Raw genomic sequence first — 24950 nt, 5'->3', positions numbered from 1 at the left:
CGCGGTTAATGGCAGCCCAATTCGCACTTTCGGTACACGGAAGATGTCCCTTGTGTTAGGCCTCCGCACGTACGAATGGCCATTCATCATAGCCGACGTCAAACAAGCGATCCTGGGCGCAGATTTTCTCTGGGCTTTTTCACTGGTTCCTGATGTCCGCGGTAACGACCTCCGACCCTCCGCCGAAGATGAGCACGTCGCTCCGACAATCGCCTCCTCGCCCAGCCCTACTGTCCAGGCCGTCGTCGCGGCCCCCGACTCGTATGCTGCGATTCTGGCAGAGTTTCCGGAGTTGCTCGTCCAACGTTTTGACACGCCTTCGGCTAAGCACGGTGTGGTCCATCACATCCGCACCGAAGGCCCTCCCGTTTTCGCTCGGGCCAGGAGACTACCGCCAGACAAACTGGTGGTGGCAAGGGCGGAGTTCAGGAAAATGGAGGAAATGGGAATTGTCCGTCAGTCTGACAGCCCGTGGGCCTCGCCGTTACACATGGTCTCCAAAGCATCTGGGGGGTGGAGACCATGTGGCGATTATCGGCGTCTCAATGCTGTCACCACGGCTGATCGCTACCCCATACCGCACCTACAGGATTTTTCATCTGGGCTGGAAGGAGCGGTGGTGTTTTCCAAAATCGATTTGGTGCGAGGATACCATCAGATTCCGGTGCGACCGGAGGACATACAGAAAACTGCAACAATTACTCCGTTCGGGTTGTTTGAATGGTTGTGTATGCCTTTCGGTTTAAAGAACGCGGCACAGGCTTTCCAGCGACTGATGGACCGCGTGGGCCGGGGTTTACCGTTTTTGTTTATTTATTTAGACGACATCCTGGTAGCCAGCCCCTCCGTGCAGGAACACCAGGCCCATTTGCGGACCGTGTTCCAGCGGCTCCAAGACCACGGGCTCATTATCCAACCCTCCAAATGTCAATTCGGCCTTCCTGCTCTTGATTTTCTAGGGCACAGAATTACCCCTGCCGGCGCCTCCCCTTTGCCCGAAAAGGTGGAGGCTATCCGGGCATTTCCTAGGCCCACCACAGTAAAAGGGCTACAGGAGTTCGTAGGCATGGTTAATTTCTACCATAGGTTCGTTCCGGCAGCTGCGCGAGTCATGCGCCCACTCTTCCAATGCCTTGCAGGGAATCCGGTAGAGTTGTTGTGGTCCCCGACCGCTGAGTCGGCTTTTACAGCAGCTAAGGCAGCTTTGGCAGACGCCACCATGTTGGTCCATCCGAGCCCCTCCGCCCCCACGGCCCTGACGGTTGACGCCTCTGATGTGGCGGTGGGCGGGGTTCTGGAGCAGCAGGTCGGTGGCCGTTGGCAGCCTTTAGCGTTTTTCAGCCGGCAACTAAATTCGGCCGAGCTGAAGTATAGCGCATTTGACCGAGAGCTTCTGGCTCTCTATTTAGCTGTTCGTCATTTCAGGTACTTCCTCGAGGGCCGCCCATTTGTGGCATTTACGGACCACAAGCCATTAACATTTGCTTTTTTGAAATTGTCTGACCCATGGTCGGCCCGCCAGCAGCGGCACCTGACCGCTATCTCCGAATTTACCACCGATGTCCGTCATGTCGCGGGTAAGCTTAATGCCGTTGCTGACGCCCTGTCTAGACCTGCTTTTCCCCCTATTTCGGCGGTGGACTGCGAAGTGGATCCCAAGGAGCTTGCGGAGGCACAGCTCCTAGCGGATACCGTTTCGGCTTACCGGTCCACCACTTCAGGATTGAAGTTGGCCCAGGTAGCTTGTGGGTCGGAGGGCACGAAAGTCTGGTGCGATGTTTCTCTTCCCCGTCCCAGGCCGGTAGTACCGCCCTCCCTTCAGCGCCGGGTTTTCGATGCCATTCATGGGCTGGCGCACCCGTCCATCCGCTCCACCTCTGCCTTGGTAGCAGCGAGGTTTGTCTGGCATGGCCTGCGGAAACAGGTAGCGGGGTGGGCACGTTCCTGCGTGCCCTGTCAGACCGCTAAAGTCCAGCGCCACGTCCAGCCCCCCGTACAGGATTTCGAGGTCCCGGCTGTTCGTTTTTTCCACATCCACGTGGATTTGGTCGGGCCTTTGCCTTCCTCCCGGGGCTACACCCACCTCCTCACGGTGGTGGATCGGTTCACCCGGTGGCCAGAGGCTTTCCCATTGTTTGATATTTCGTCAGCGTCTTGTGCTAGGACTTTGGCCCTTCATTGGGTAGCTCGTTTCGGGGTCCCGGCAGTTATTACCACTGACAGAGGGCCACAGTTCACTTCGTCCCTCTGGGCCGCGCTGGCAGAACTGTACGGGTCCAAGTTACAACCCACGACTGCATATCACCCCCAAGCAAATGGACTCGTAGAAAGGTTCCACCGCCAACTTAAGGCGTCCCTCAGTGCAAGGCTTGAAGGCCCGGACTGGGTAGACCAACTCCCTTGGGTTCTTTTGGGCATCCGGACTGCTCCTAAGCCAGATCTCGGTGCGTCGTCCGCAGAGCTAGTATATGGCTCGACACTTCGAGTACCCGGAGATCTGTTTCCGGACCCTTCAGACCTGCTGCCTACAGTCCCATCAGTGTTAGCATCTCTCCGGGAACGGGTGGGCTCCCTGGCTCCAGTTCCGACTTCACGTCATGGGTGTCCCATGGTACATGAACCGTCTTCCCTGAAGGACTGTGAGTTTGTTTTTCTGCGTAAAGATGCCCATCGCGCCCCGTTGCAGAGGGTCTATCAAGGGCCGTTCCGGGTTTTACATAAGGGAACGGCTACCTTCACCTTAGACATGTGCGGCAAGAGTGAGCTCGTCTCGGTGTCCCGGCTCAAACCTGCCCATTTGGACCCGGATCAACCAGTCCTGGTCGGTCAAACCCCTAGGAGAGGCCGACCTCCGTTCCGCTCAGTACGGGACCCCCCGTTCCGACAGTTCCTCCAGGACCCCCCGTTCCGGCAGTCCCTCCAGGACCCCCCGTTCCGGTAGTTCCTCCAGAACCTCTCGTTCCGGCTGTTCCGCCAAGTCCGGAACCTCCGGCTCCTGTGGTTCAGGCTGTCCCTCTCCGTACTCGTTATGGTCGCGAAATCCGGCTCCCTGCTAGGTTCCGCACCTCGGGTTCTGGGGGGGGTCATGTAGCGACCATAGAGAATGGTCCAGGTCGTCGAACCCTCGGATTGGCCAGCGAGGTCACGTGGGAACGCGACCATAGGGATTGGTCCAGAGAGCGACATCGCTGATTGGCCAGCGATGTCATGTGCGCGTTTGGCGCCCGATTGAGTCAGTTCGGCGAAGTCTTCAAGGAAGACAGTAAGTTTGTATTGGTTGTCCTTTACCTTGTTGTTTAACTCTGTATCCGAATATTGCGGCTGCAATAAACTCCTCTTACAACCAACAAGTTTCGGACTCGCGATAATATCATATATAAACATCCTTGAGTGTCTTTTTGCCAAACCATCCTAGTTTCCTATGTCTTCATAAGTACAATTCTGAGGTTACTTCTAATAATATGTATGCAAAAGAGTATTTTATTTTTCTGCTTGTCTAATCAACACTTTTTTCCCCAGGGTACCTTGTCTGCTTATTTAAGTTTATAGTAGATGTGTACTTTCTGAAAATAAGTTCCTCTGCGGTATTCCTGTGCAAATTGAAGTTGATACAAGTTGTAAGCACAACTGGGATGTCTCCAAATAGTTGCATGTACGGATGGAAACATAATTATCCAATGTTGAAATTTGAAATGAGTAAGAATTTCTGGCCAACATTCCTTTCTTAAATGGGCAAAAAAATTAATTCCATTCACCTTGTTTGTTTTGTTGATCTTGCTGCCAAATATTGACTAGTTCATAAATCACAATTCTTGGCTCCAAGTGTAACACGATTGTGAATTGCATTGGAAGATTGTAATTTAAAGAAAATTTTTAATTCACTAAATTGAGACACAAAAATTAACTGGTAAAATTTTTTTTTTTTTTCTGTTGCAGATAAAGCATTTGATATCACATACGTAAGACTGAAATTCCACACAAGTCGACCTGAAAGCTTTGCTATTTATAAGCGAACAGTTGCCGATGGACCTTGGGTACCTTACCAGTATTACAGTGGATCTTGTGAGAAAACCTATCAGAAAATGAATCGTGGGTTTATCCGAACAGGAGATGATGAACAACAGGCACTGTGTACGGATGAATTTAGTGATATATCTCCCCTCACTGGAGGAAATGTAGCCTTTTCGACTCTGGAAGGGAGGCCCAGTGCCTACAACTTTGACAATAGCCCTGTACTGCAGGTATAGTAGAATAAAAAAATGAATAATTTGTAAATATGAAATGATTTGTATCCCCAGTATATTTTAAAAGCGGTGTTCTTAAATATAATAGCAGAAATTATTGTCCTAAGCTTTGTATTGTGAATAATGTTTGACAGCCTATTTCCTCTTAAGTTCAGTTCTTCTCCTGAATGATTTCTCCAATGCTGTATCCTGGTTTCACAAGCACCTCCACACTTGTTCAAACATTGACCAACAGCAGGTGGTTTTGATAGCAGGGGTAATGCCCTGTCATGATGCTTGCCTTATTCAATATCCACACAGGCAATCTACAGTAAAAATATACTGTTTGGTAATAAGTTGAAGCTTTGCCTAACTTGCTTTCTATCCCTGTGGAGATCCTTCTCACTACTGTCCATTCACGGAGAGTATTAGCATCATTCGTACCAGATGGGTTTGGTGTTTTATGTCCTGTACATTAATGTACTGATATCTATCATATATACTTTCAATCGGAAGGAGCCTGACCAGAAACATTGTCCGAAGAAGGGTCCCGACCTGAAACGTCACCTGTCCTTTTTCTCCAGAGATGCTACCTGACCCGCAGAATTACTCCTGCGCTTTGTATCTGTCTTCATAAACATCGCTACAGTCTGCCCCATTCTTTCCACGTGTGCTGCCCGAACCACTGAGTTCATCCAGCAAATTGTTTTGCTCAGGGTAGGTTAATTGGCTTCTGTAAATTGTCCCTAGCGTGTTGGATGTAGGATAGAATCTACAGTCTCTATCTGGTTGTGGTGGAATGTAGATTTATGATACAAATAAGATAACAGACTACAGAGCCATATTATAAAAGTATTATAGAGAAGCAAATGCTGAAAATGCTATTTTTCAAATAATGTTTTAGCGCAACCCAGAAGGTCAGTGAGCATTGTTTTAATTAATGGTAAGGGAAAGTGATTTGACACACATTTCCATGTAAACTAATGTATGAATGCTGCACAATCTTCACACATAAGAAACCCTGGAGATTTTGAAAACATGAATACTGGGGCTTTCCAGGTTACAATAAAGAAATTGGCAGATTAAATGAATATGCTTTTTGCATCAGTCTTCACAGCAGAAGACACCAGCAATGTGCCAGAAATTCACGAGAGTCAGGGGGCATCAGCTAGATGAGTTGCTATTACTAAAGAGAAGGTGCTTGGAAAGCTGAAAGGTTTGAAAGTAGATAAGTCATCTGGACCAGATTGACTACACCCCAGGCTTCTGAAAGAGGTAGCTTTAGAGATTGTGGAGGCATTAGTAGTGAATTTTCAAGAATCACGAGAGTCAGGAGTCGACCCAGAAGACTAGAAAATTGCAAATGTTACTCAGCTGCTCATGAAGGAAGCGATGGAAAACTATAGGCCAGCTAGCCTGACCAGCAGTTGCTAAGATTTTAGAGTCCATCATGAAGGATGACTTTTCTGAGTACATAATTTAAAACATGATAAAATTGGCCGAAGTCAGCAGGGTTTTGTGAAGGGGAGATCTTTCCTGATAAATCTGTTGGAATTCTTTGAGAAAGTAAATAGCAGGATAAACAAAGGAGAGCCAGTGGATATTGTACAGTGGATTCAGAAAGTATTCAGACCCTTTACTCAGTACTTTGTTGAGGCACCTTTGGCAGCGATTACAGCCTCAAGTCTTCTTGGGTATGACGCTACAAGCTTGGCACACCAGTATTTGGGTAATTTCTCCCATTCTTCTCTGCAGATCCAGTCAAGCTCTGTCAGGTTGGATGGGGAGCGTCGATGCACAGCTATTTTCTGTACCATAAAGGCCTGATTGGTGGAGTGCTGCAGATACAGTTGTCCTTCTGGAAGGTTCTCCCATCTTCACAGAGGAACTTTGGAGCTCTGTTCGAGTGACCATTGGGTTCTTGGTCACCTCCCTGACCAAGGCCCTTCTCCCCCAATTGCATAGTTTGGCCAGGCGGCCAGCTCTATGAAGAGTCCTGGTGGTTCCAAAGTTCTTCTATTTAAGAATGACGGAGGCCACTGTGCTCTTCGGGACCTGCAATACTACAGAAATTGTTTTATACCCTTCCCCAGATCTGTGTCTCGACACAATCCTGTCTCGGATGTCTACGGACAATTCCATTGTCTTCATGGCCTGGTTTTTGCTCTGACATGCACTGTCAACTGTGGGACCTTATATAGACAGGTGTGTGCCTTTCCAAATCATGTCCAATCAATTTAATTTACCACTGGTGGACTCCAATCAAGTTGTAGAAACGTCTCAAGGACAATCAATGGAAACAGGATGAACATAAGCACAATCTTGAGTGTCATAGCAAAGGGTCTGAATACTTATGTAAATGTGATATTTCAGTTATTTATTTTTAATTACTTTGCAAAATTTTCTAAACACCTGTTTTTGCTTTTTTATTATGGGATATTATGTGTATATTGATGATAAAATATATATAATTAAGGCTGTAACGTAGCAAAATGTGGAAAAAGTGAAGAGGTCTGAATACTTTCTGAATGCACTGTACACTTGGATTTTCAGAAGGCCTTTGATATGGTGCCGCATTTGTGGCTGCTAAAAGAATGGGAGCTCACCGTTTTAGAGGGAAGATATCAGCATGTATAGAAGATTGGCTGAATGGCAGAAAGCAAAGAGTGGTAATAAAGGGGACCTTTTCAGGTTGATTGCCAATGACTAGTGGTGTTCTGCAGGGGATGTTGGATTCACTACGATTCACGTTGTATTTTAATGATTTGGATGGTAGCATTGATGGCTTTGTGGCCAAGTTTATGTATGAGAGGAAGATTGGTGGAGGGACAGGCAGTGTAGAGAAAGCAGGGTGTCTATAAAAGGTCTTGGACAGGTGGGGAGAGTGGCAGATGAAATACAGCGAAGCAAAGTGTGCGGTCACGCACTTTGGTAATAGGAATAAAGGCGTAGACTATATTTTCTAAATGGGGAGAGGATTCAGAAATCAGAGGTGCAAAGGGACTTTGGAGTGCTGGTGCAAAATTCCCGAAAGGTTAATTTACACATTGAATCTGTAGTAAGGAAGGCAAATGTAATGTTAGCATTGATTCAAAGAAGACTAGAAGATAAATGCAGAGATGTAATGCTGAGTCTTTATAAGGCACGGGTCAGGCCGCATTTGGAATATTGTGAGCCGTTTTGGGCCCCATATCTGAAGGGAGATGTGCTGGCATTGGAGAGGGTCCAGAGGAGGTTTAGAAGAACGACCCCAGGATGATTGAGCTAATGTATGATGCATGTATGACAGCTCTGGGCCTGCACTCGCTGGAGTTTAGAAGGAGGAGGGGGAACTCATTGAAACTTACCAAATAATGAAAGGCCTGGCTATAGTGGATGTGGAGAGGATGTTTCCACTAGTGGGAGAGTCTAGGACCAGAGGGCACAGCCTCAGAATAAAAGGACATATTTTTAGAAAGGAGATGAAGAGAATTTCTTTAGCCAGAGGGTGAATTTGTTGCCGCAGACGGCTGTGGAGACCGTCATTGGGTATTTTTAAAGCGGAGATTGACAGGTTCTTGATTAGTAAAGGTGTCAAAGGTTACGGGGAGAAAGCGGGAGAATGGTTTTGAGAGGGAAGGATGGATCATCCATGACCGAATGGCGGAGTAGACTCTATGGGCCGAATAATCTAATTCTGCTCCTATGACATGAACTTATGAACAAATTACCTATGGAAATCTGATTTTATGCAAATTCTTCCATACTTTTAAAGCATTTTTTAAGCCTGTAACAATAAAACATTTCATGCTATTCATTAATAACTGGATACAATACATATTCCATTATTTTAATTATTGGTGATGTTAGGATGATTATTCAACGAAATGAAAGAATTGCAACAAGTGTGTGTTGAGTGAAACAATATGGGTAGCTACAGAAAACTGAATTTCACAGGAATGGAGTCTTTGTGGACAGCCCATAGACTGCCTGTACTTGAGTGATAGTGCATTGCTTGACTCATTTAAATCAGTTTATAAATCTCTAGTTATGATACAAGAATACTAAAGATATCCTGAAGCCTTCTAAACCATTCTGGATTGTTGATCAGAAAACAATTTAATCGTTGTCTCTTAGTCAGGGCACTGGCATTATCTTTGTACAGTAGAGCAATGAATATTTTAAAATTCCAAAGTGATGTTTCAGGTCGGGTCACTTCTTCAGACTGATCAACATTTTTTAATTCCTCCTGTTTATCTTGGAAGCAGAACTATGCCTGGAGGTGTGATTTGAGGGGGAAGTCGTGGTTGAATATTTCAGCTCTTTGACTTTGTCTTAAACTTTTAGGCATTTGCTCTTATTACACAATATTGAAAACTTGTATTATCTGTTACAATACTTTGTTGGATTAATTTCTTGCAGGGGACAACTGTTGGAATTGCGACCTGATTTACATTTGGGAAACACACTTTTTCAGTCAAAATTTACTTTTTAAGAACAAAAAAGCAGTTATTGGATGCATTCCCTGCTGCTCTTTTGTTTCGTTCCCGTCTGCTTTTGTAACATTGTTCTAGTTGTTTCCGGACAGGAAATGTCAACTTCCAGTAAGGAAACGTTATGTGGAACCGAAGATGTTACCACCTGCATTGCTAATTGACCTAGAAATCTCAGCATATTTTCCTTAAGTGGAAATACCCCAGCATCATTCTACAACATGCTCTCCTCTGATTGTCATTTGTCCTTGTAGTTCCTGATTCATAAGCATCTCTAAAATACTGCAATGGTTTTTAAAGAACTAACCACGTTATGGTTGATGTCAGACTCATGGGCATATTCTAAGTTGAAGTCTGTTCAAGCTATAATCCATGCAAGTGCATCAGTCTGAAGAAAGAACCCGAGCCAAAATGTTGTCTGTCCATTTCTCTTCCTTAGATGCTGCCTGACTGCTGAGTTCAGCTCTTTGTTTTATGTTTTAATCCTTATGTTGCACTTCAATTTGGGATATTCACCTGCATAATAAGGGTTACTTTCAGGTGCGTGATTCATATTATTTGGTATTTGAGATGAGAATTTCACTCTTTCTCTTAAACTCTAATGATGGGGCACAGATAAAAAGCTTGGCACCATCACTATTTCTTTCCATCATCAAAAAGCTCAATGCTTGAAATCTAAAATAAAAACTGAAAATGGCGGTAATACCCAGTAGATCAGGCTACATCTGTGGGGAGAGAAACACGAGTGAAAGTTTCAGTTCAGCAATCCTTTGTCAGAACTGCAAAGGAGACAAAAGAAGCTTGTGGGGCAATGTCTCTGATGGAGTGAAACCAGGTGACCATGGGGGTTAGCTAAACGAGGTGATCTGGTCAATGACGGAGTGGAAGCAAGTAGAGAGTGCGAACGTAGACAAAAGAACCCGGACAAAAGAATGTGGGAGTCTGATGCTACTGGCGAACAGAATTGTGCACAATACTCCAAGTGTGATCTCACCAATGTAATGTACAGCTGTAGCATGATGTCCCAACTCTTGAACTTATTGCCCTGTCTGATGAAGGAAAGCGTAATTAAACACCACCTTCACCATCATGTGCACTTTCAAGGAGCTATTTATTTGTACCGCGAGAGGTCTCACTTCTACAACACTCCTCAGGGCCCTACAATTTTGCTGTGCAAGTCCTGCCCTGGTTTAACTTCCTAAAATGAAGACTTAACACGTATCCAAGTTAAATTCCATCTGCTATTCCTTGAGCCCATTTTCTTTTTGATCCAGGTCCTATTGTAATCTTAGATAGCATTCTTCACTGTGCACTATACTACTGATTTTGGTATCATCCACAAACTTGCTAACCATGCAACTGCATTCTCATCTAAATCATTTATATATACAGGTCCTTCCTAGATTTTCAACATCCGATTTATGGACATAGGCAGGCATCTTCTGCCAGTGGGAATGACATATTTTGGTGTGTCTTCCCTACTCAAAGCTACCACAATTGGTGGGGGGTTGAGCTGAACAGAGCTGGGAATGCTGAGCAGGCTCGCTCGTTCACTGAGTCAGTGGCTGCTGCTATCCCCATCACAGCTGTTTCTCCGATCTACTCAAACACAATTGTTTTTGTCCTTTCTGATTTATGAGCAGTTCAGGATCTGAATAGTTCTCGGATAGAATTATGTCGTAATCTGTGGATTGCCTGTTTGACCAACTACAGGAGACTATCAGTGATTGCTATGGCACACTTCTAATCACAGACTCTTAATCTGCAAATCACCACTCTCCTGTTTTTTACACCAAGCCAATGTTTTATCAATTGGCTAGTTAATCCTGGATCCCATGTGTGGTAAATGTGGGGGCTTGACAAATGCCTTGTTAAAGTCCATGTAGACAATGTCTACCACACTGTTCTTGTCAATCCTCTTGATCGCCTCTTCAAAAAAAAAAACTCAAATTTACCGTGCATAAAATCATGATGATATTCATACTTTGCTTTTCCAAATCCTGCCTCTCAGAATGTCGTCCAGTAACTTTCCCACAACTGATGTCACATCACCGGCCTATAACCTCCAGGCTTGTTCTTGCACCCCTTCTTAAATAAAGCACAACGTTAGCCACCTATTTTCCTTTTAAGTTTTGATGAAGAAATGCCAACCTAAAAGGATGACTCTTTACCTCGTCACAGAAGCAGCCTGACCTGCTAAGTATGTCTTGCAATTTGACTTGTTTTTCTTTCTGTCATCACTGTGTAAGACTGCACTCCTAAAAAGGCATGAATCTGCTGGAAGACTGCCTGGTCACCAGCAAAGGATTAATCTCGATATCTGGCTTTGACCTGCTTGGCAACTGCTTATTGGCAGAGTATATTTTCTGGGTCAGAGTACGGTGAGGTTTTATGTTTAAAAAAAAAACATAGGGTAGGGTGATGGCAATGTATTGTGAAACTTGGTTGATTCTAATCAGTCTTGCTGTTTTCTGGCTTGGAAGGATTCTTCACGCTGACAAAATTGGATCTAGAATGTTTCTATGTTCCCAAGTTATTTTTGAATTGTCTAGTTATTATGTAAACAGTTTAAAAATCTGTGATTGCAGATGTGCCTTGGATCCCTTTTGAGGCCACCTGTGTATAATTCACTGGGGCTTATCAACTAACTTCACATGGGCCATGACTGTGAATGATTACGACAAATTATCCCAATGTTCATTGACAAGTATTTTTTCTTCTTCAATGTGAATCTTAAGTCTAAGGCATTATCATGCAAGTGCTTGGTAGCTGATCCTTGGAGAGTAGAATCATTTTTGCCAATGGATTAGATCTGGCGCAGTTTGTTTTCAAACAACTATTGGGAAATTCTTGTTTGAAGGTATGTTTCCTCTTCTTGGTTTTAAGAGGTGGAAGTCGGCCATCTTTTGCAAGTAATTTAGTTGAATATTGAGCCATTTACATAAAATATCCATCAGACATCTGATAGTCAGTTGTTACTGCAATATTGAAAAATGTCAGACAAATTTAAGACAATGACTTTCTTGTTAATATAAGGGTCATGGAGGCATTCATTTGCATCTTGAACTGCACTCCCTTTAATATGTTCTGATGTCAGAAAATGTTTCTTACTGAGCAAAAGTAATGCTCTGCTTTGTTCACAGATGCTTCTAAAGAGTGCTTTTGTTCACAGTTTCCTTAAATTTCTTGTTTTTTGTAATTATATGAATTGATTGGTATTTTGTGCGTTAACTCAACTGCTCCAGTTGACTGATGTTTTGTGCAGTGGATGGTGAGCAGCTGCTCCTCTTTCCTCCCACTAATGCAGTATCTTGGATTTACAGTTTCGTTTATTGGCACGTGTACCGAGCTACAGTGAAAAGCTTTGTTGCGTGCTAACCAGTCAACAGCAATTTGGAATTGAAGATTTTATATATAAATACATTAGTTTCAAGTGAATTCATAAATTTCAACAGAGTTTACTATACTTGAACATTATGCCTCAGAAATGATGAACAGATTTGGAATTTGATGTGCTTTAGAAATACATGGCATTTATACAATTTGGGCTCAATGGCAAAAGGAGAGGTGGTGCGTTGATTATTATTGTTAGACAAATGCTGCAGTGATGGATGTAGATTGGAATGGATCACCAGGTAGATAAGTGCGAAAGCCAAATTTCTTCATTTGAACGGGGGTGGGGATGGTGTGAGGGTAGGGTGGATAAAGGAAGTTGTTGGGGGTCACAGCAGGAATAAAATGAAAAGACACAAAGGTGGGTTTCACTGGCAATGATGTAGAAACGTACAGGTAGCTAGCAGATTTATAATTTGAATAATTATTGGCTAATTTAGTCTTTGTGGAGGATTTTTTGTTTAATCAATCAGTTTTCTTGCAAAATTTTGTCAGTGTTGACATTGAGAGGTATATTTCCTCTTGGATTTGAAGATTGTGAAAGGAAACTGAGATTTTAGATTTAAGTATGTTCAATCAGTTATTAATGCTTGTTACTCCGTAGGTGGAGGAATTGGCATAAATGTTCTACCAATCCTATTGACTAGCATAACAGCATAAAAGTGAACACTGAACTGCTACGAATTCATACTTTACTGCAGATGCTTATTTGATAGCAGTTCTTCACCCTATGAACTGTTGAAATTTGAAAGAGGAAAGAAAGCTAATCTGAGTTTTTTTTGTAACACTGGGTGGAAATAACCTTAAATAGGACATAATACATGAAATAACTGAAGATTTGGTTTTGTACCCTGTCGGAAAATCAACATAATTACAATGCAAGCTGCTCTTTAGACGGGAGACAAGTGAGAAACTGGTAAAACTGATTAATTTATTGTATGTTTCATTGTTGTGTTGTTGCATTTATTGCACCTGTAAAACTGCAGCAAGTAAGAAGAGTACAATTGAACACTTTCAACTCTTGATGCACTTGGCCATCATTCCATCAGAATCAGATCGCGGTTCAGTTTATGGCTAAAATACTTGAGTACAGGTGCTACTCAACTTACGATGGGGTCACGTTCCGAGAAACCCACCGGAAACCGAAAATATCGTAAGTCGAAACGGGCAATGACAACAGCCTGACCGCGGGAGAAGATGGCAAGGGAAGAGATAGACATTCTGGCCTTCCATCACAGTGAGGAAGGGACTGGAGGAGACTCACTGTGATGGATGTTTCTTTTGTTTGGTGTTTGTTTATGATTGTATGTGTTATTGCATTTTTATTGATTATTCTTATTGGTCTTATTGTTGAACTGCGGGTAATTTTTCATTTCACTACACATTTATGCGTATGTGACAAATAAACGACTATTGACTATTGAATACACGTGATCACGTAGCTGTGGCTCGCTAAGGGTCGCTGCCGTTTGCAACATCGCAAAGTCGAACTATCGTAAGTCGAAGCATCGTAAGGTGGGAAGCATCTGTATATGCAAGTGGATTGTGAGCGTTTTCCTATATTCAGCTGTTCCTTTTTTGTTCGATGCATTTCTCGGCTTTTATGACCTAAATAGTGGATGATTCGTGTTTTTTTTTAATCAAGTTAAAATAATCTATGCAATTTGAGACAATGTTGTATGGCAAGCTGTTTTAATTTGATATCTCCATTTTCATGGAATGTATAGACTAATTCTATGAATTGATTTGTACCAAGACAAAATGCGCCTTCCAGTTTTTTCATGTCTTTTCATGCTTATTGTTAATTCAATCTGATCTGCTTCAATTACCAATGAGGGAAATCTATATGTTTGCAAACTCCTCCAGCTTTTAAATTCTCAGGCCTCTGCCTCTCCTCTAATTCTGGCATCTTGCCCATCTCTGACTTTCATCGCCTCCCCTTTACATTCTTTGCTATGGCTGCCCAAAGCCTAAGTTCTGGAATTATTTCTTCACACCACATGATCTCCCAGGAAATTTAACTTAATTCCTAAAACTTACCTCTTTAACTATGATTTTTATCGCCTGTTCCAATATCTCCTTTTGATACTACATGCCAAATTATATTTTGCCATTCTCAGCAACCAAAATTGTTTTAATAAAATGGAAACTAATTTGGTATTGGAGAACCTGATGGATGAAATTTCATATGAGCTTAAGTTAAAACAACGTGATTAAAGCCAAAATTATTATCTTTCTTGATCTACATTTCGAAAAAGTCACGACGATCATGCATTGAACGGCATTGTGGTGCTTGGATTGTGTAGGAGATGAAGAAATGCCGATTACAATGTATATGAATTTAATTCAAAATTGCAGTGGAGCCCATGAGCAAAATAGGTTTGGTCAAAAATATAATTTTATTATGAATGCAATTGATTTAAATAGTATCGGGATGTCCCCTGATGGGCTGAATAGTCTTGAAGCTCATGGGGGAAAAAAGGATTATCTTGAAGGGAAATGGGTTGTGTAAAATAACATCATGTTCTCAGCTCCATTCCTAGTTATAGATTAAAAGCTTCAAAGATTTTTGGCCTTGAGTATGAATGAACCTGCTTATACACCAACAGTATGTTATCAGACAAGCAAATAATTTCTATCAGTGAACTCATAAATTGATTGCACAGGAATGGAATTCCCACGAGATAAGATTCTGAGTATAATCCATTCTCTGTTCGGGTTCATTCATTTCATGTCCAAAGTTTATTACTTTGAAGTAAGCAAAATCGCTGCACATTGTCACTTAATCCAATAACTCTGCCGACCCACTCTTATGTAACAATTTGCTCATTGTTTTCCAATATCTTTCTTCATTTGCTTTACCTCTCTTCGGTCTTTAAATAATTAGATAAACAGGTAATTTTCAAGGATATAATGGTAATCTCAATTAGCTTGGGGGGGGGGGGGAATCGGGAGAGAGAGTGGCTATGTGAATCCCTTCAGTGCAGGTGGATAGCAAACAATGGTGACTGGTGTTGTGATGGCCTTTTGTGCATCAACATTGCATGGCTGTAATGAAATTGGGCGAAGAAAGGTTTTAACATCTTTTCCTCTAAAGTTGTGGATTTTAATTAATCAAAATAATCTGTGCACAGCTATTTATTGTTGTCTCTTTGGCCATGTGCTCATCCCAATGAGCCCAATCCTATTTACGTCCGATGAATAATATCCAATGAGATAGCTGGCTGGTTATTTATCTGGGTTGGAAGTATTTGGATAGCAATACAACACCACTAGTGTTCCTATCCTCCCCAATCAAAGCAACTACCACCATTTCACTGCATAGCTGCCACTTTGGGTATTTTACTCCACCATTATCAGAGTTACAGATGAAGCTGGCTATTCTCATTACCAGGCATCATCCACCAGTTTTGATCGTAATGAGGAAAATATGTTGATGAACTGCTGCTAGATCCCTGAGGAAATCTTGCAGGAATGATTTAAGGCTGTGATCAGGTTATAAGAATGATGAAATTGTCTGCTGATTAGATATGGAGTATTTTTCTTATTCTTGGCTGAAAAGGACAGTGGATGCTTAATGCACTGAGTATCAAGGTTTCTGATATATTCTGAGAGTGCAGGAATGTGGAACAATGAATTCAGCACGATCTTACTGACTGGCAAACCAGGCACAAGACTGGCTGATCTGGGTCTATATTATTTTGAATAATTTGCTTTATTTTAGTATGATTTGACCTTTACTTGTACTCGCTTATTGTTCTGTTTATTAACATTTAGTGATCCATGGTGTTATGATGGAGATCTGCCAAATTTCCTTAGTCTCCTGAGGAAGTAGAGGTGTTTGTGTGCTTTATTTGGCTGCAGCCTCAGTGTAGTTGGTCCAGGAAGGTTGTTGTTATTGTAGTTGAGGTGACTCTTCTTACTATTTGATCTTCAGAACTGGGTCCAAACTTGGATCAGGACTGTGATAAGGTTTGGGGCCACCAAGTTTCAATGGAATCCCATTCTAATAGCAATTGGAATGTCCTTGTGCCTTGAGAAAATGATGATGGTAACTGCAGCCTTCTAGACAGTCATGCAGGTAACTGCATTAACTGCAGCCTTCTAGACAGTCATGATCCACTGCTTTTGCCTCCTGTAACAACAGATCCATGGCAGATGCCCTCTGTATGTCAGCCTCCTATTTATTGACTACAGCTCTGCCTTCAGCACTATAACGCATTCCAAACTCCTCTCCAAATGAGGAATCAGCACCTTCCTCTGCGACTGGATCATTGACTTTCAGACCTATAGACCACAATCTGTGATGATAGGCGACAATCCACCCTCTGCAATAATTCCCAACGCTGGTACGCGACAAGGATGCCTTTCTTGCCCCTTAATATACCCTATACATTCGGCACAGCCAAATCTGTCTCTAATCCATCTGCACTTTTGCAGATAACACAAGCATGGTGGGCTGGATTTCGAACAATGACGAGACAGAGTGCAGGAAAGAGACAGAGAACTTAGTAACATGGTGTCAGGTCAACAACCTTTAGTTTAGAGGTACAGCATAGAAACAGGCCCTTCGGCACACTGAGGCAACGCTGACCAACGATAAGCCGTACACTAGCTCTGTCCTACACATTAGGGACTATTTACAGGTCAATTAACCTACAAACCCACATGTCCTTGGAATGTGGGAGGGAACTGGAGCACCCAGAAGAGAAACACGTGGTCACAGGGAAAACTTATAAACTCCTTTGACATAGTCAGGATGGAACCTGGGTAAGGCAACAATTCTACCACTGCGCCACTCTACTACTCTAATCTCCCCCTCAATGTCGGCAAAATAAAGGAGCAGTTGATGACTTCAGGAACCATGCAGGAGTACATGCCGCAATCAGCAATCATGATGCCAACGTGGACATGGTTGAGGGGTTCATGCTCCCATGTGTAAATATTACCAACAATCTTCCTGGACCACCTACATTGAAGCTACGGCCCAAAAAGCACACTATTGCCTCTACTTCCTTAAAAGACTAAGGAAATTTGGCATACCTTCAACAACTCTTATCAACTTCTGCAGAGGCACCATAAAAATCATACTATTGGCTTGGTTTCGGAACAGCTTTGCCCAAGACCTCAAGAAATTGCAGAGAGTTGTGGACGTAGCCCAATCTATCACACAAACCAACTCCCCCTCCATTGACTCTATCTGCACTTCACAGTTGAAATAATCAAGGACCATTTTCACCCCGTCATTTCCTCTCCTCCTGTCAGACAAGTGTGAAAGCACATACCAGCAGACTCGGGTACAGCTCTTGGCATTTCTTATAGTCTTGCGGAGACCATCTTTGTAAGATCTTCCTTTTTAAAAGCCTTGGATCTGGACTTTAACAGAAAGTAAATCTTCCTGTTCCTATTTTATTTAGGATAGACCTTTATTGTCTACATTTCTTGATGAAACTGGCGATGGCTGAGGTTTACCCATTCAGGTTGGATGAAGTGGTCTTGAACATGTTCCTGTCCATCGACTCAAGGCAGTCCTAAAGTAGATCCTCAGCCGTCTTAGACCACTGCTGTTTGACTAATTTTGTTGGCACCTCGCACTTCAATGTCTGACGTGTAAGCTGGTAGGAACAACGCGGACAGATGATCTGATTAGCCGAAAGGGATGGTATGATAGTTGGTGGTGTAGTAGACAAGATGATAATGCATAATGAAAGTGGTAATCATGCAGTTAAATAACTATAGATTTGGAGGAATCATAAATAGCGATAATGTATAAATAGAATACATCTGAAATTATCAAACTGAATGTTGAACCATTTGTCAAGTACCAAATCAAAAGATGACATGATTTTCATCATAGTTCCAGCCATGATAAATCAGAAGGCAGATGTGTCAGCTGATGAGGATTCTCCCAAACGTCACTAATATAATTCCCTTCATAGTAGTATTAATGACAACTTCATGCATTTTGTTGATTGCTTCTTCAGGACAAATATCGAACCACTTCCAAACAAATTCCTCTTTGGGAGTTGTTTTGGAGGTGGGATGGGAGCATAAGAAAGGAAGTGGGAGAAAATAAACCCTCTATTTTGAGAACTTTGTCCCTGAGCCTGTCTTCTGTCTTGATGACAAGCGAGGGAAATGGGAAGAGCGCAGGTTGCCTAACAAACTGGACATTCAACAAGTATTTACAAATGCACAGGAAAAAGAGGGAAAGGTAGGTGTAATATGGAGTTGATCATATTTAGGAGGTATAGATACGGAGTCCTATAGAATAGCTAGAGCAGCGTGTAAAAAAGGATAACAACGGTGGAGGGGTAGACTTCACAGCCCTCGACAACAGCACATTGCATTGGCTACAGCGCCTGGAGGGCGTCACATAACCTGCTGCCTCAAACGCAAGAAGAAGAAGAACCAATGTCTGCACAGCATGGCCACTCTGACAGCAGGAAATAAATGACCAGTTGAGAGCTGCACATTATTGCTAGTGATATAAAGATAAATGATGGATCAATCATGGGGGGAGGGGAAGCTCCTTGCCCAGTTTTCCTGCCATGATAGCTTTTATGCATTGACCAGCTTTACTTCAGAGTTTTATTTGCAAGGCAGTGTCACAGCCAATGCAGTGTTGCCTGGTTTATGCTTTCAAATTTTGCACTGGGAACGTGTCTGATGTCAATTCTGAAGAAGGGTCTCGACCCGAAATGTCACCCATTCCTTCTATCCCGAGATGCTGCCTGACCCGCTGAGTTACTCCAGCATTTTGTGTCTACCTTCGATTTAAACCAACATCTGCAGTTTTTTTCCCCACAATTCTGAAGGTGTTCAGAACTGTTTATGTTGTATAGAGACTCCTGTTGAAATGAGTCCAGTTTAACCTGGTGCCAGATGCAGAATTAATCCGAATCTTATGTTACGCAATGGGCTTGTGGTTTTAACTGAAAACACTGACAAGAAGTTGTATTTTTGCTGTTTCAATCTGTTATGTATTTGTTTTGAATAGCTGTAGAATCTTTTTAGCCTCAGTCCAGAATTTCAGTTTGTATTTTTATTGGTATTGGTTTATTATTGTCATGTGTGCCGAGATACAGTGACCAACTTTGTTTGCATCCTACCCAGTCAGATCATGCTAGATATGAGTACAATCAAGGCAATCCACAAGTAATATACATAGACAACGGGTCATGGGAGGAGAAACATACCAGAGTACAGAATATAGTATTATAGCATTGCAATTACAGAGAAAGTGTTGAAAAAATAAAAGTACAAGGGCTGCAATGAGGTAGGTTGGGAGATCAGGACTACACCGTAGGCTTATGAGAGGCCAGTTCAGTAGAATAACAGTAGAGTTGTTCCTGAATCTGGTATGTGCTTCCAAGCTTTTATATATGTTTCCCAGCGGAGAGGGGAGAAGAGAGAATGATGAGGGTGAAATAGGTCCTTGATTATGCTGGCTGCTTTCTCGATGGAGTCAGCGGTTGAGGGGTGGGGGCGAAGGAAGGTTGCTTTGTATGATGGACTGGGCTACATCCATAACTCTCAACAATTTCTTGCAATCTTGGTCAGAGCTTTTGAGGATGATTTCTACCATGCATCTATCGAAGTTGGTATGAGTCATAGGATATGCTGCACCTCCTTAGGAAGGAGGAAGGAGAAGCATTGGTGTGCATTTTTTGGCCAAAGCTTCGATGTGGTTAATCCAGGAGAAATTGTTGATAATTATGTGTAAAAACTTGAAGCTTTCGATCATCTCCACTTTGACAGCATTGATGCTGACTGGGATGTCTACACCTTGTTGCATTTTGCTCATCATCTCATTTCAAATTGTGGAGCCGTATAAATCTTGCTGATAATGTTTGCCATAGAATTGCTGCAGTTTATTACTGTTAAATGTTACAATTGTCCAATGCTCAGGAATTTTCACAATGAATTTTGGTGGTAATTATAAAGACCACTTTATTTGACCATGCATTGTTTCAGGAGACCTTGTGTGCATTATTACAATTTCAGTTCAATTTTTAGTTAATTTTGTAACATGAATTGTACTGCTAGAATTTGTGTTCAATGAAGAGTAGAGAACATATTCCTCTGGTAAAAGCCAATACTTGGTCTTTTTTTTGGCAGTCACTAATGTTAAATGATTGGTAGAAGCAGATTTTTGATTGGTCAGGATGCTACTTTCTGGCATAGTCCCTGTTGGTGACAGCATGGAACCCAGATTATGCACTATGTGAATGGGAGACTTGTTTTCATATATAAATGCTTCTGCCTTGTATGTGTGTGAATACAACGAATGTGAGTCAGTTGCTGAACATGGCACTAGCCATCAATTGCATTTCAGTCAGTTTTATGCCATACATATTTGTTGGATTCACACACATGCAAGACAGAAGCATTTATATATGAAAACAAGTCTCCCATTCACATAGTGCATAATCTAAACATTAACCAAGTATATTAGCACCAGGTGAAAGAAACAATTGGAAGAAATAAAGAGTCTGTTCTTTTCGGATTTGTCTTCGATTTTACCCATTCTAATCTCGTTGAAAAGCCACAAGTCATCTGGAAACAAACAAAGCCTCTGGAATGAAAATTTCCCACTGAGTTTCCAAATTTGACAGTTAGCGACTTTAGTTACAATTTCATAGCCCCAAATCTGGGGATGATATGGTTATGCCATGAGATCTCACACATGCCATAATCAAGACCATCTTTGGAAAAAGACATATCCAATTGCAGTCATAAAGGCAGGCATCCCCCAGGGAAAGTCATTGCCAGCATCCTCTTTAACTGTCCCTACCAGTGACAGAAGAGCTACCCCAAAGCGAGCAGCAGATTCAATTGTTCAAAAGAAGCAGCAGATCTCAAGAAATACACAGGAAGCAGTATCAACCACTATTCATGGCCTTTTTGTTTTAATCTTACAAGAGACTTTTGACACTGGCATTTGAGAAGAACTGGAGAATTCTTCACAAATTTGTTCAGGGATTTCTGTATATCTATTACAGGTTGGCAAACAAACTGCCATTCCAACCTACAAATCTACTGCAGATTCAAGATTCAAGAGATTCAAGATAGCTTTATTTGTCATCCAAAAAAACGATTTTTTTGGACGAAATTCAGTCACCCACAGTCCAACAATAAAACATTAAATTAGGCAGATTACACAATAAAGCATTAAAATAGGCAAATTACACAACCCCAAAAACACACAAAAAAAAGAAACATCCATCACAGTGAGTCTCCTCCAGTCCTCTCCTCACTGTGATGGAAGGCCACAATGTCTTTTCCCTTCCCCTTCCGTCTTCTCCCGCGGTCAGGTTGTTGTGGCTGCAGGCCGCACCGGACGGTGAAAGGTCCGCAGCGGGCCGACCCAAGCCCCGCGATCCGGGGCGGGCGAACACGCTGCTGCTGCACGTCGGGGCGGTCGTGGCTCCCGACATTGAAGCCCCCGCCCAGCAGAGAGAAATCCCGCGGCCTATTTTAGGCCGCGCCGGACGGTGAAATGTCCGCGACCCAAGCCCCGCGACCCGGGGCGGGCGAACATGCTGCCGCTGCCGGAGCTCCCGATGTCGGCATCCACGCGGCCCGAGCCTAAGGCGAGTCGCAGCCGCTCCCGCAGCCTCCGAAGACGGCCGGCTCCGCTGATGGTAAGTCCGATCCGCGGGCTCTGCGAACCAGAGCCCTGGAGGCCGCCAGTTCCAGGAGTTGGGCCGATGGTAGGCCGCAGCAGGAACGGAGACACCACCCAGAAAACAAAGGTCGGGTCTCCGTTCGGAAGGGACACATATTTACAATTTTACAGTTCCCCCCCTCCGCCCCACACCCACACATAGTACACAAACACAAAAACACGACATCACATCGACAATTAAGACACAAAAATATCTGTGTAATTATGTTATTGCTCCAACCCTTGCCTCATACTTTCTCATTGTTTGAGATGAAGTTTAATATTGCAATGTTCCCCCACTCCAGGATTTGGGTATCTGAGAGTGGGGGCGGGGGAAGTGTTTTGATAATGGAGGGTTTGAATTATAAGGAGACGCTGGTTAGGCCTGGAGCATAGGAAATAAGGCATGATCTATTTGAGGTTTATAAAATCCCAAGAGGCAGAAGGTAAATGGCCACAGTTTTTTCCCCAGCATAGGAGAGTTTAAAACCAGAGTACATATGTTTAATGTTGAGAGGTGAAAGATTTAATTGGGACCAAAGATTTGGTGGTGGGTTATCTGGGATGAATTGCCAGAGGAGCTAGTAGAGAAGGGTACAATTATGACATTGAAAAGACATTTAGATGGGTATATGGAGTGAGAAAAGGTTTGGAGGGATATGGGACAGATACAGCTGAGTGGGACTAGCTGGGTTAAGAAAGTTGGAGGGCTTGGATGAGTTGGGCAGAAGAATCTGTCCCGCCTTTCATTTCTCGTGCTTGTCTCCAGGCTGTAGATCTGACTCTATGACACAATATTTCTCCAAACTAAACATTAACTAAACAAATCTTATCATACATTATACTCTTTGAAGTAATGGCAAAGCTAGATTTTCCATTTTACTTATTTGTACGATTATTTTTTAATATAATTCATTGCAGAATATGGTGCATTGTGATAGTTTTTGTAGAAGTATTTTGTTTTAATGGCTGTTTCATGATGGGTATTTTCTTGACTAGTGACCAATAATTTTGTATGTGGCAGAGTGCTCATTTTTTTTTTGCTCACTTACAGGAATGGGTGACAGCAACCGACATCAAAGTGACCTTGAATAGGTTGAACACCTTTGGGGACGAAGTTTTTAATGACCCGAAGGTTCTGAAATCTTACTATTATGCTATTTCAGATTTTGCAGTTGGTGGAAGGTACTTTTGTTTCTCCTTTCTTACATTTGCTTTTTTTTAAACTGTGGCTAAACATTTCTATGAACCAAGTACACGAAAAGGATAAAAATCTAATCAGAGAGTCATAGAGTGATACCGTGTGGAAACAGGTCCCCCGGCCCAACATATCATATCATATCATATATATACAGCGCGGAAACAGGCCTTTTCGGCCCACCAAGTCCGCGCCGCCCAGCGATCCCCGCACATTAACACTATCCTACACCCACTATGGACAATTTTTACATTTACCCAGCCAATTAACCTACATACCTGTACGTCTTTGGAGTGTGGGAGGAAACCGAAGATCTCGGAGAAAACCCACGCAGGTCACGGGGAGAACGTACAAACTCCTTACAGTGCAGCACCCGTAGTCAGGATCGAACCTGAGTCTCCGGCGCTGCATTCGCTGTAAAGCAGCAACTCTACCGCTGCGCTACCGTACCGCCCATATGTTCCAACTACACTAGTCCCACCTGCCCGCGTTTGGTCCATATCCCTCCAAACCTATCAATGTACCTGTCTAACTGTTTCTCAAACAATGGGATAGTCCCAGCCTCAACTACCTCCTCTGGCAGCTTGTTCCATACACCCACCACAATCTTACCAAACTATTTTAAGAGAAGTAGTAGGAGTTTAGGGCCAACATGTTCCAGAAAGAATGAAAAGCAAAATTTGGATGATAAGCGAGTGTTGGGTGACAAGGGTCTCATCAGGAAAAAAGAAAGACAGGAATCAGCAACTGCAATTGAAGAATATAGAGAGGAGAGCACTTGAGAAATAGGGGGAAAAGAGGGCCATGAAATATCTTAAGAAGGTAAGATTAAGGAGAATCCCAAGACATTCTATTAGGATATCAGGAACAAGAGGGTAGCCATAGAAAGAGTGGGGCTCGTTAAGGACCTAAGAAGGGCCATGGGTTGTGGCTGAGCGTGATAGATGATAGATGCACGGTAACGCAGCGGTAGAGTTGCTGCTTTACAGCGAATGCAGCGCCGGAGACTCAGGTTCGATCCTGACTACTGGTGCTGCATTGTAAGGAGTTTGTACGTTCTTCCCGTGACCTGCGTGGGTTTTCTCCGAGATCTTCGGTTTCCTCCCACACGTACAGGTATGTAGGTTAATTGGCTGGGTAAATGTAAAAATTGTCCCTAGTGGGTGTAGGATAGTGTTAATGTGCGGGGATCGCTGGGCGGCATGGACTTGGAGGGCCGAAAAGGCCTGTTTCCAGCTGTATATATATGATATGATATGATATGATAGGCACTCAAACATTTTGACCCCCCCCCCCCCCTCCCGCAAAAGTTATTACAATCTGTAGCGCTAGCAATGAAATTCTACTACTCTTATTTTGTCAAGGAAAATATTACATTTTATGTATCAGTGGAATAAATACAGTTCCTGTTGATCAGCTTCTCGTGGTCAGTTCTGTTAAATAGATTCAGTCTTGCTCGGCTAAACTTTCAACTCGGAAGTAATTGGTGTTCAATATGTTTTCGTTATTAATGGGAAGTGGTATTATAATTTCAGCTTTTTGTGTTGGGAACAGGGAGTAAACAAACTATAAATAATCACTTTCAGTATAAACCAGAGGCTGTATACTTTCAGATTGAAACCTTAAGCAAAATGATTCTCCATGCGAGAGATGCAGAAGATGTTTTAGCCAGTTCTGTAATGTAAAATGATCTCAATGATTTTGTGTTCTATTTTGTTTCATGAGCTTACTGAGAAGTGATGCTGAGAGTAATCTTTGTAAATGTCATAGCAGGACATCAAGGAATTATGAATATCATTCATTGAACTGGATTTGCAGCAATTACTTTCATTTCAGGATTTTAGACAGTTTTTGCCTCATGAGAACAAATGTAAACGCAGACATTCATGGTTAATATTATCATATAGTCTTGTATCAGCAATGTAATGATTCAATTCACTGACCAACATTTGCAATGATAAACTAAGGATAAAATTAGTCATTAGTCATTCAGC

At 42.8% G+C, this 24950-nt stretch overlaps 1 protein-coding gene across 1 annotated transcript in view; it reads left to right on the top strand.

The window, feature by feature from the left end:
- lamc1 (laminin, gamma 1) overlaps window positions 1-24950 on the top strand; it is a 177071-nt gene that overhangs the window by 75807 nt on the left and 76314 nt on the right. Inside the window, exons 2-3 of the mRNA XM_078407589.1 lie at window positions 3937-4241; window positions 22813-22943. Coding sequence (XP_078263715.1) covers window positions 3937-4241; window positions 22813-22943 — 436 coding nt within the window. The remainder of the gene's footprint in view (window positions 1-3936; window positions 4242-22812; window positions 22944-24950) is intronic.

The sequence above is a fragment of the Rhinoraja longicauda genome, chromosome 11 (assembly GCF_053455715.1).
Source record: "Rhinoraja longicauda isolate Sanriku21f chromosome 11, sRhiLon1.1, whole genome shotgun sequence".
Lineage (NCBI taxonomy): Eukaryota > Metazoa > Chordata > Chondrichthyes > Rajiformes > Arhynchobatidae > Rhinoraja > Rhinoraja longicauda.
Note: the sequence above shows the minus strand (reverse complement) of the source record. Positions and strands in the feature narration are given on the sequence as shown.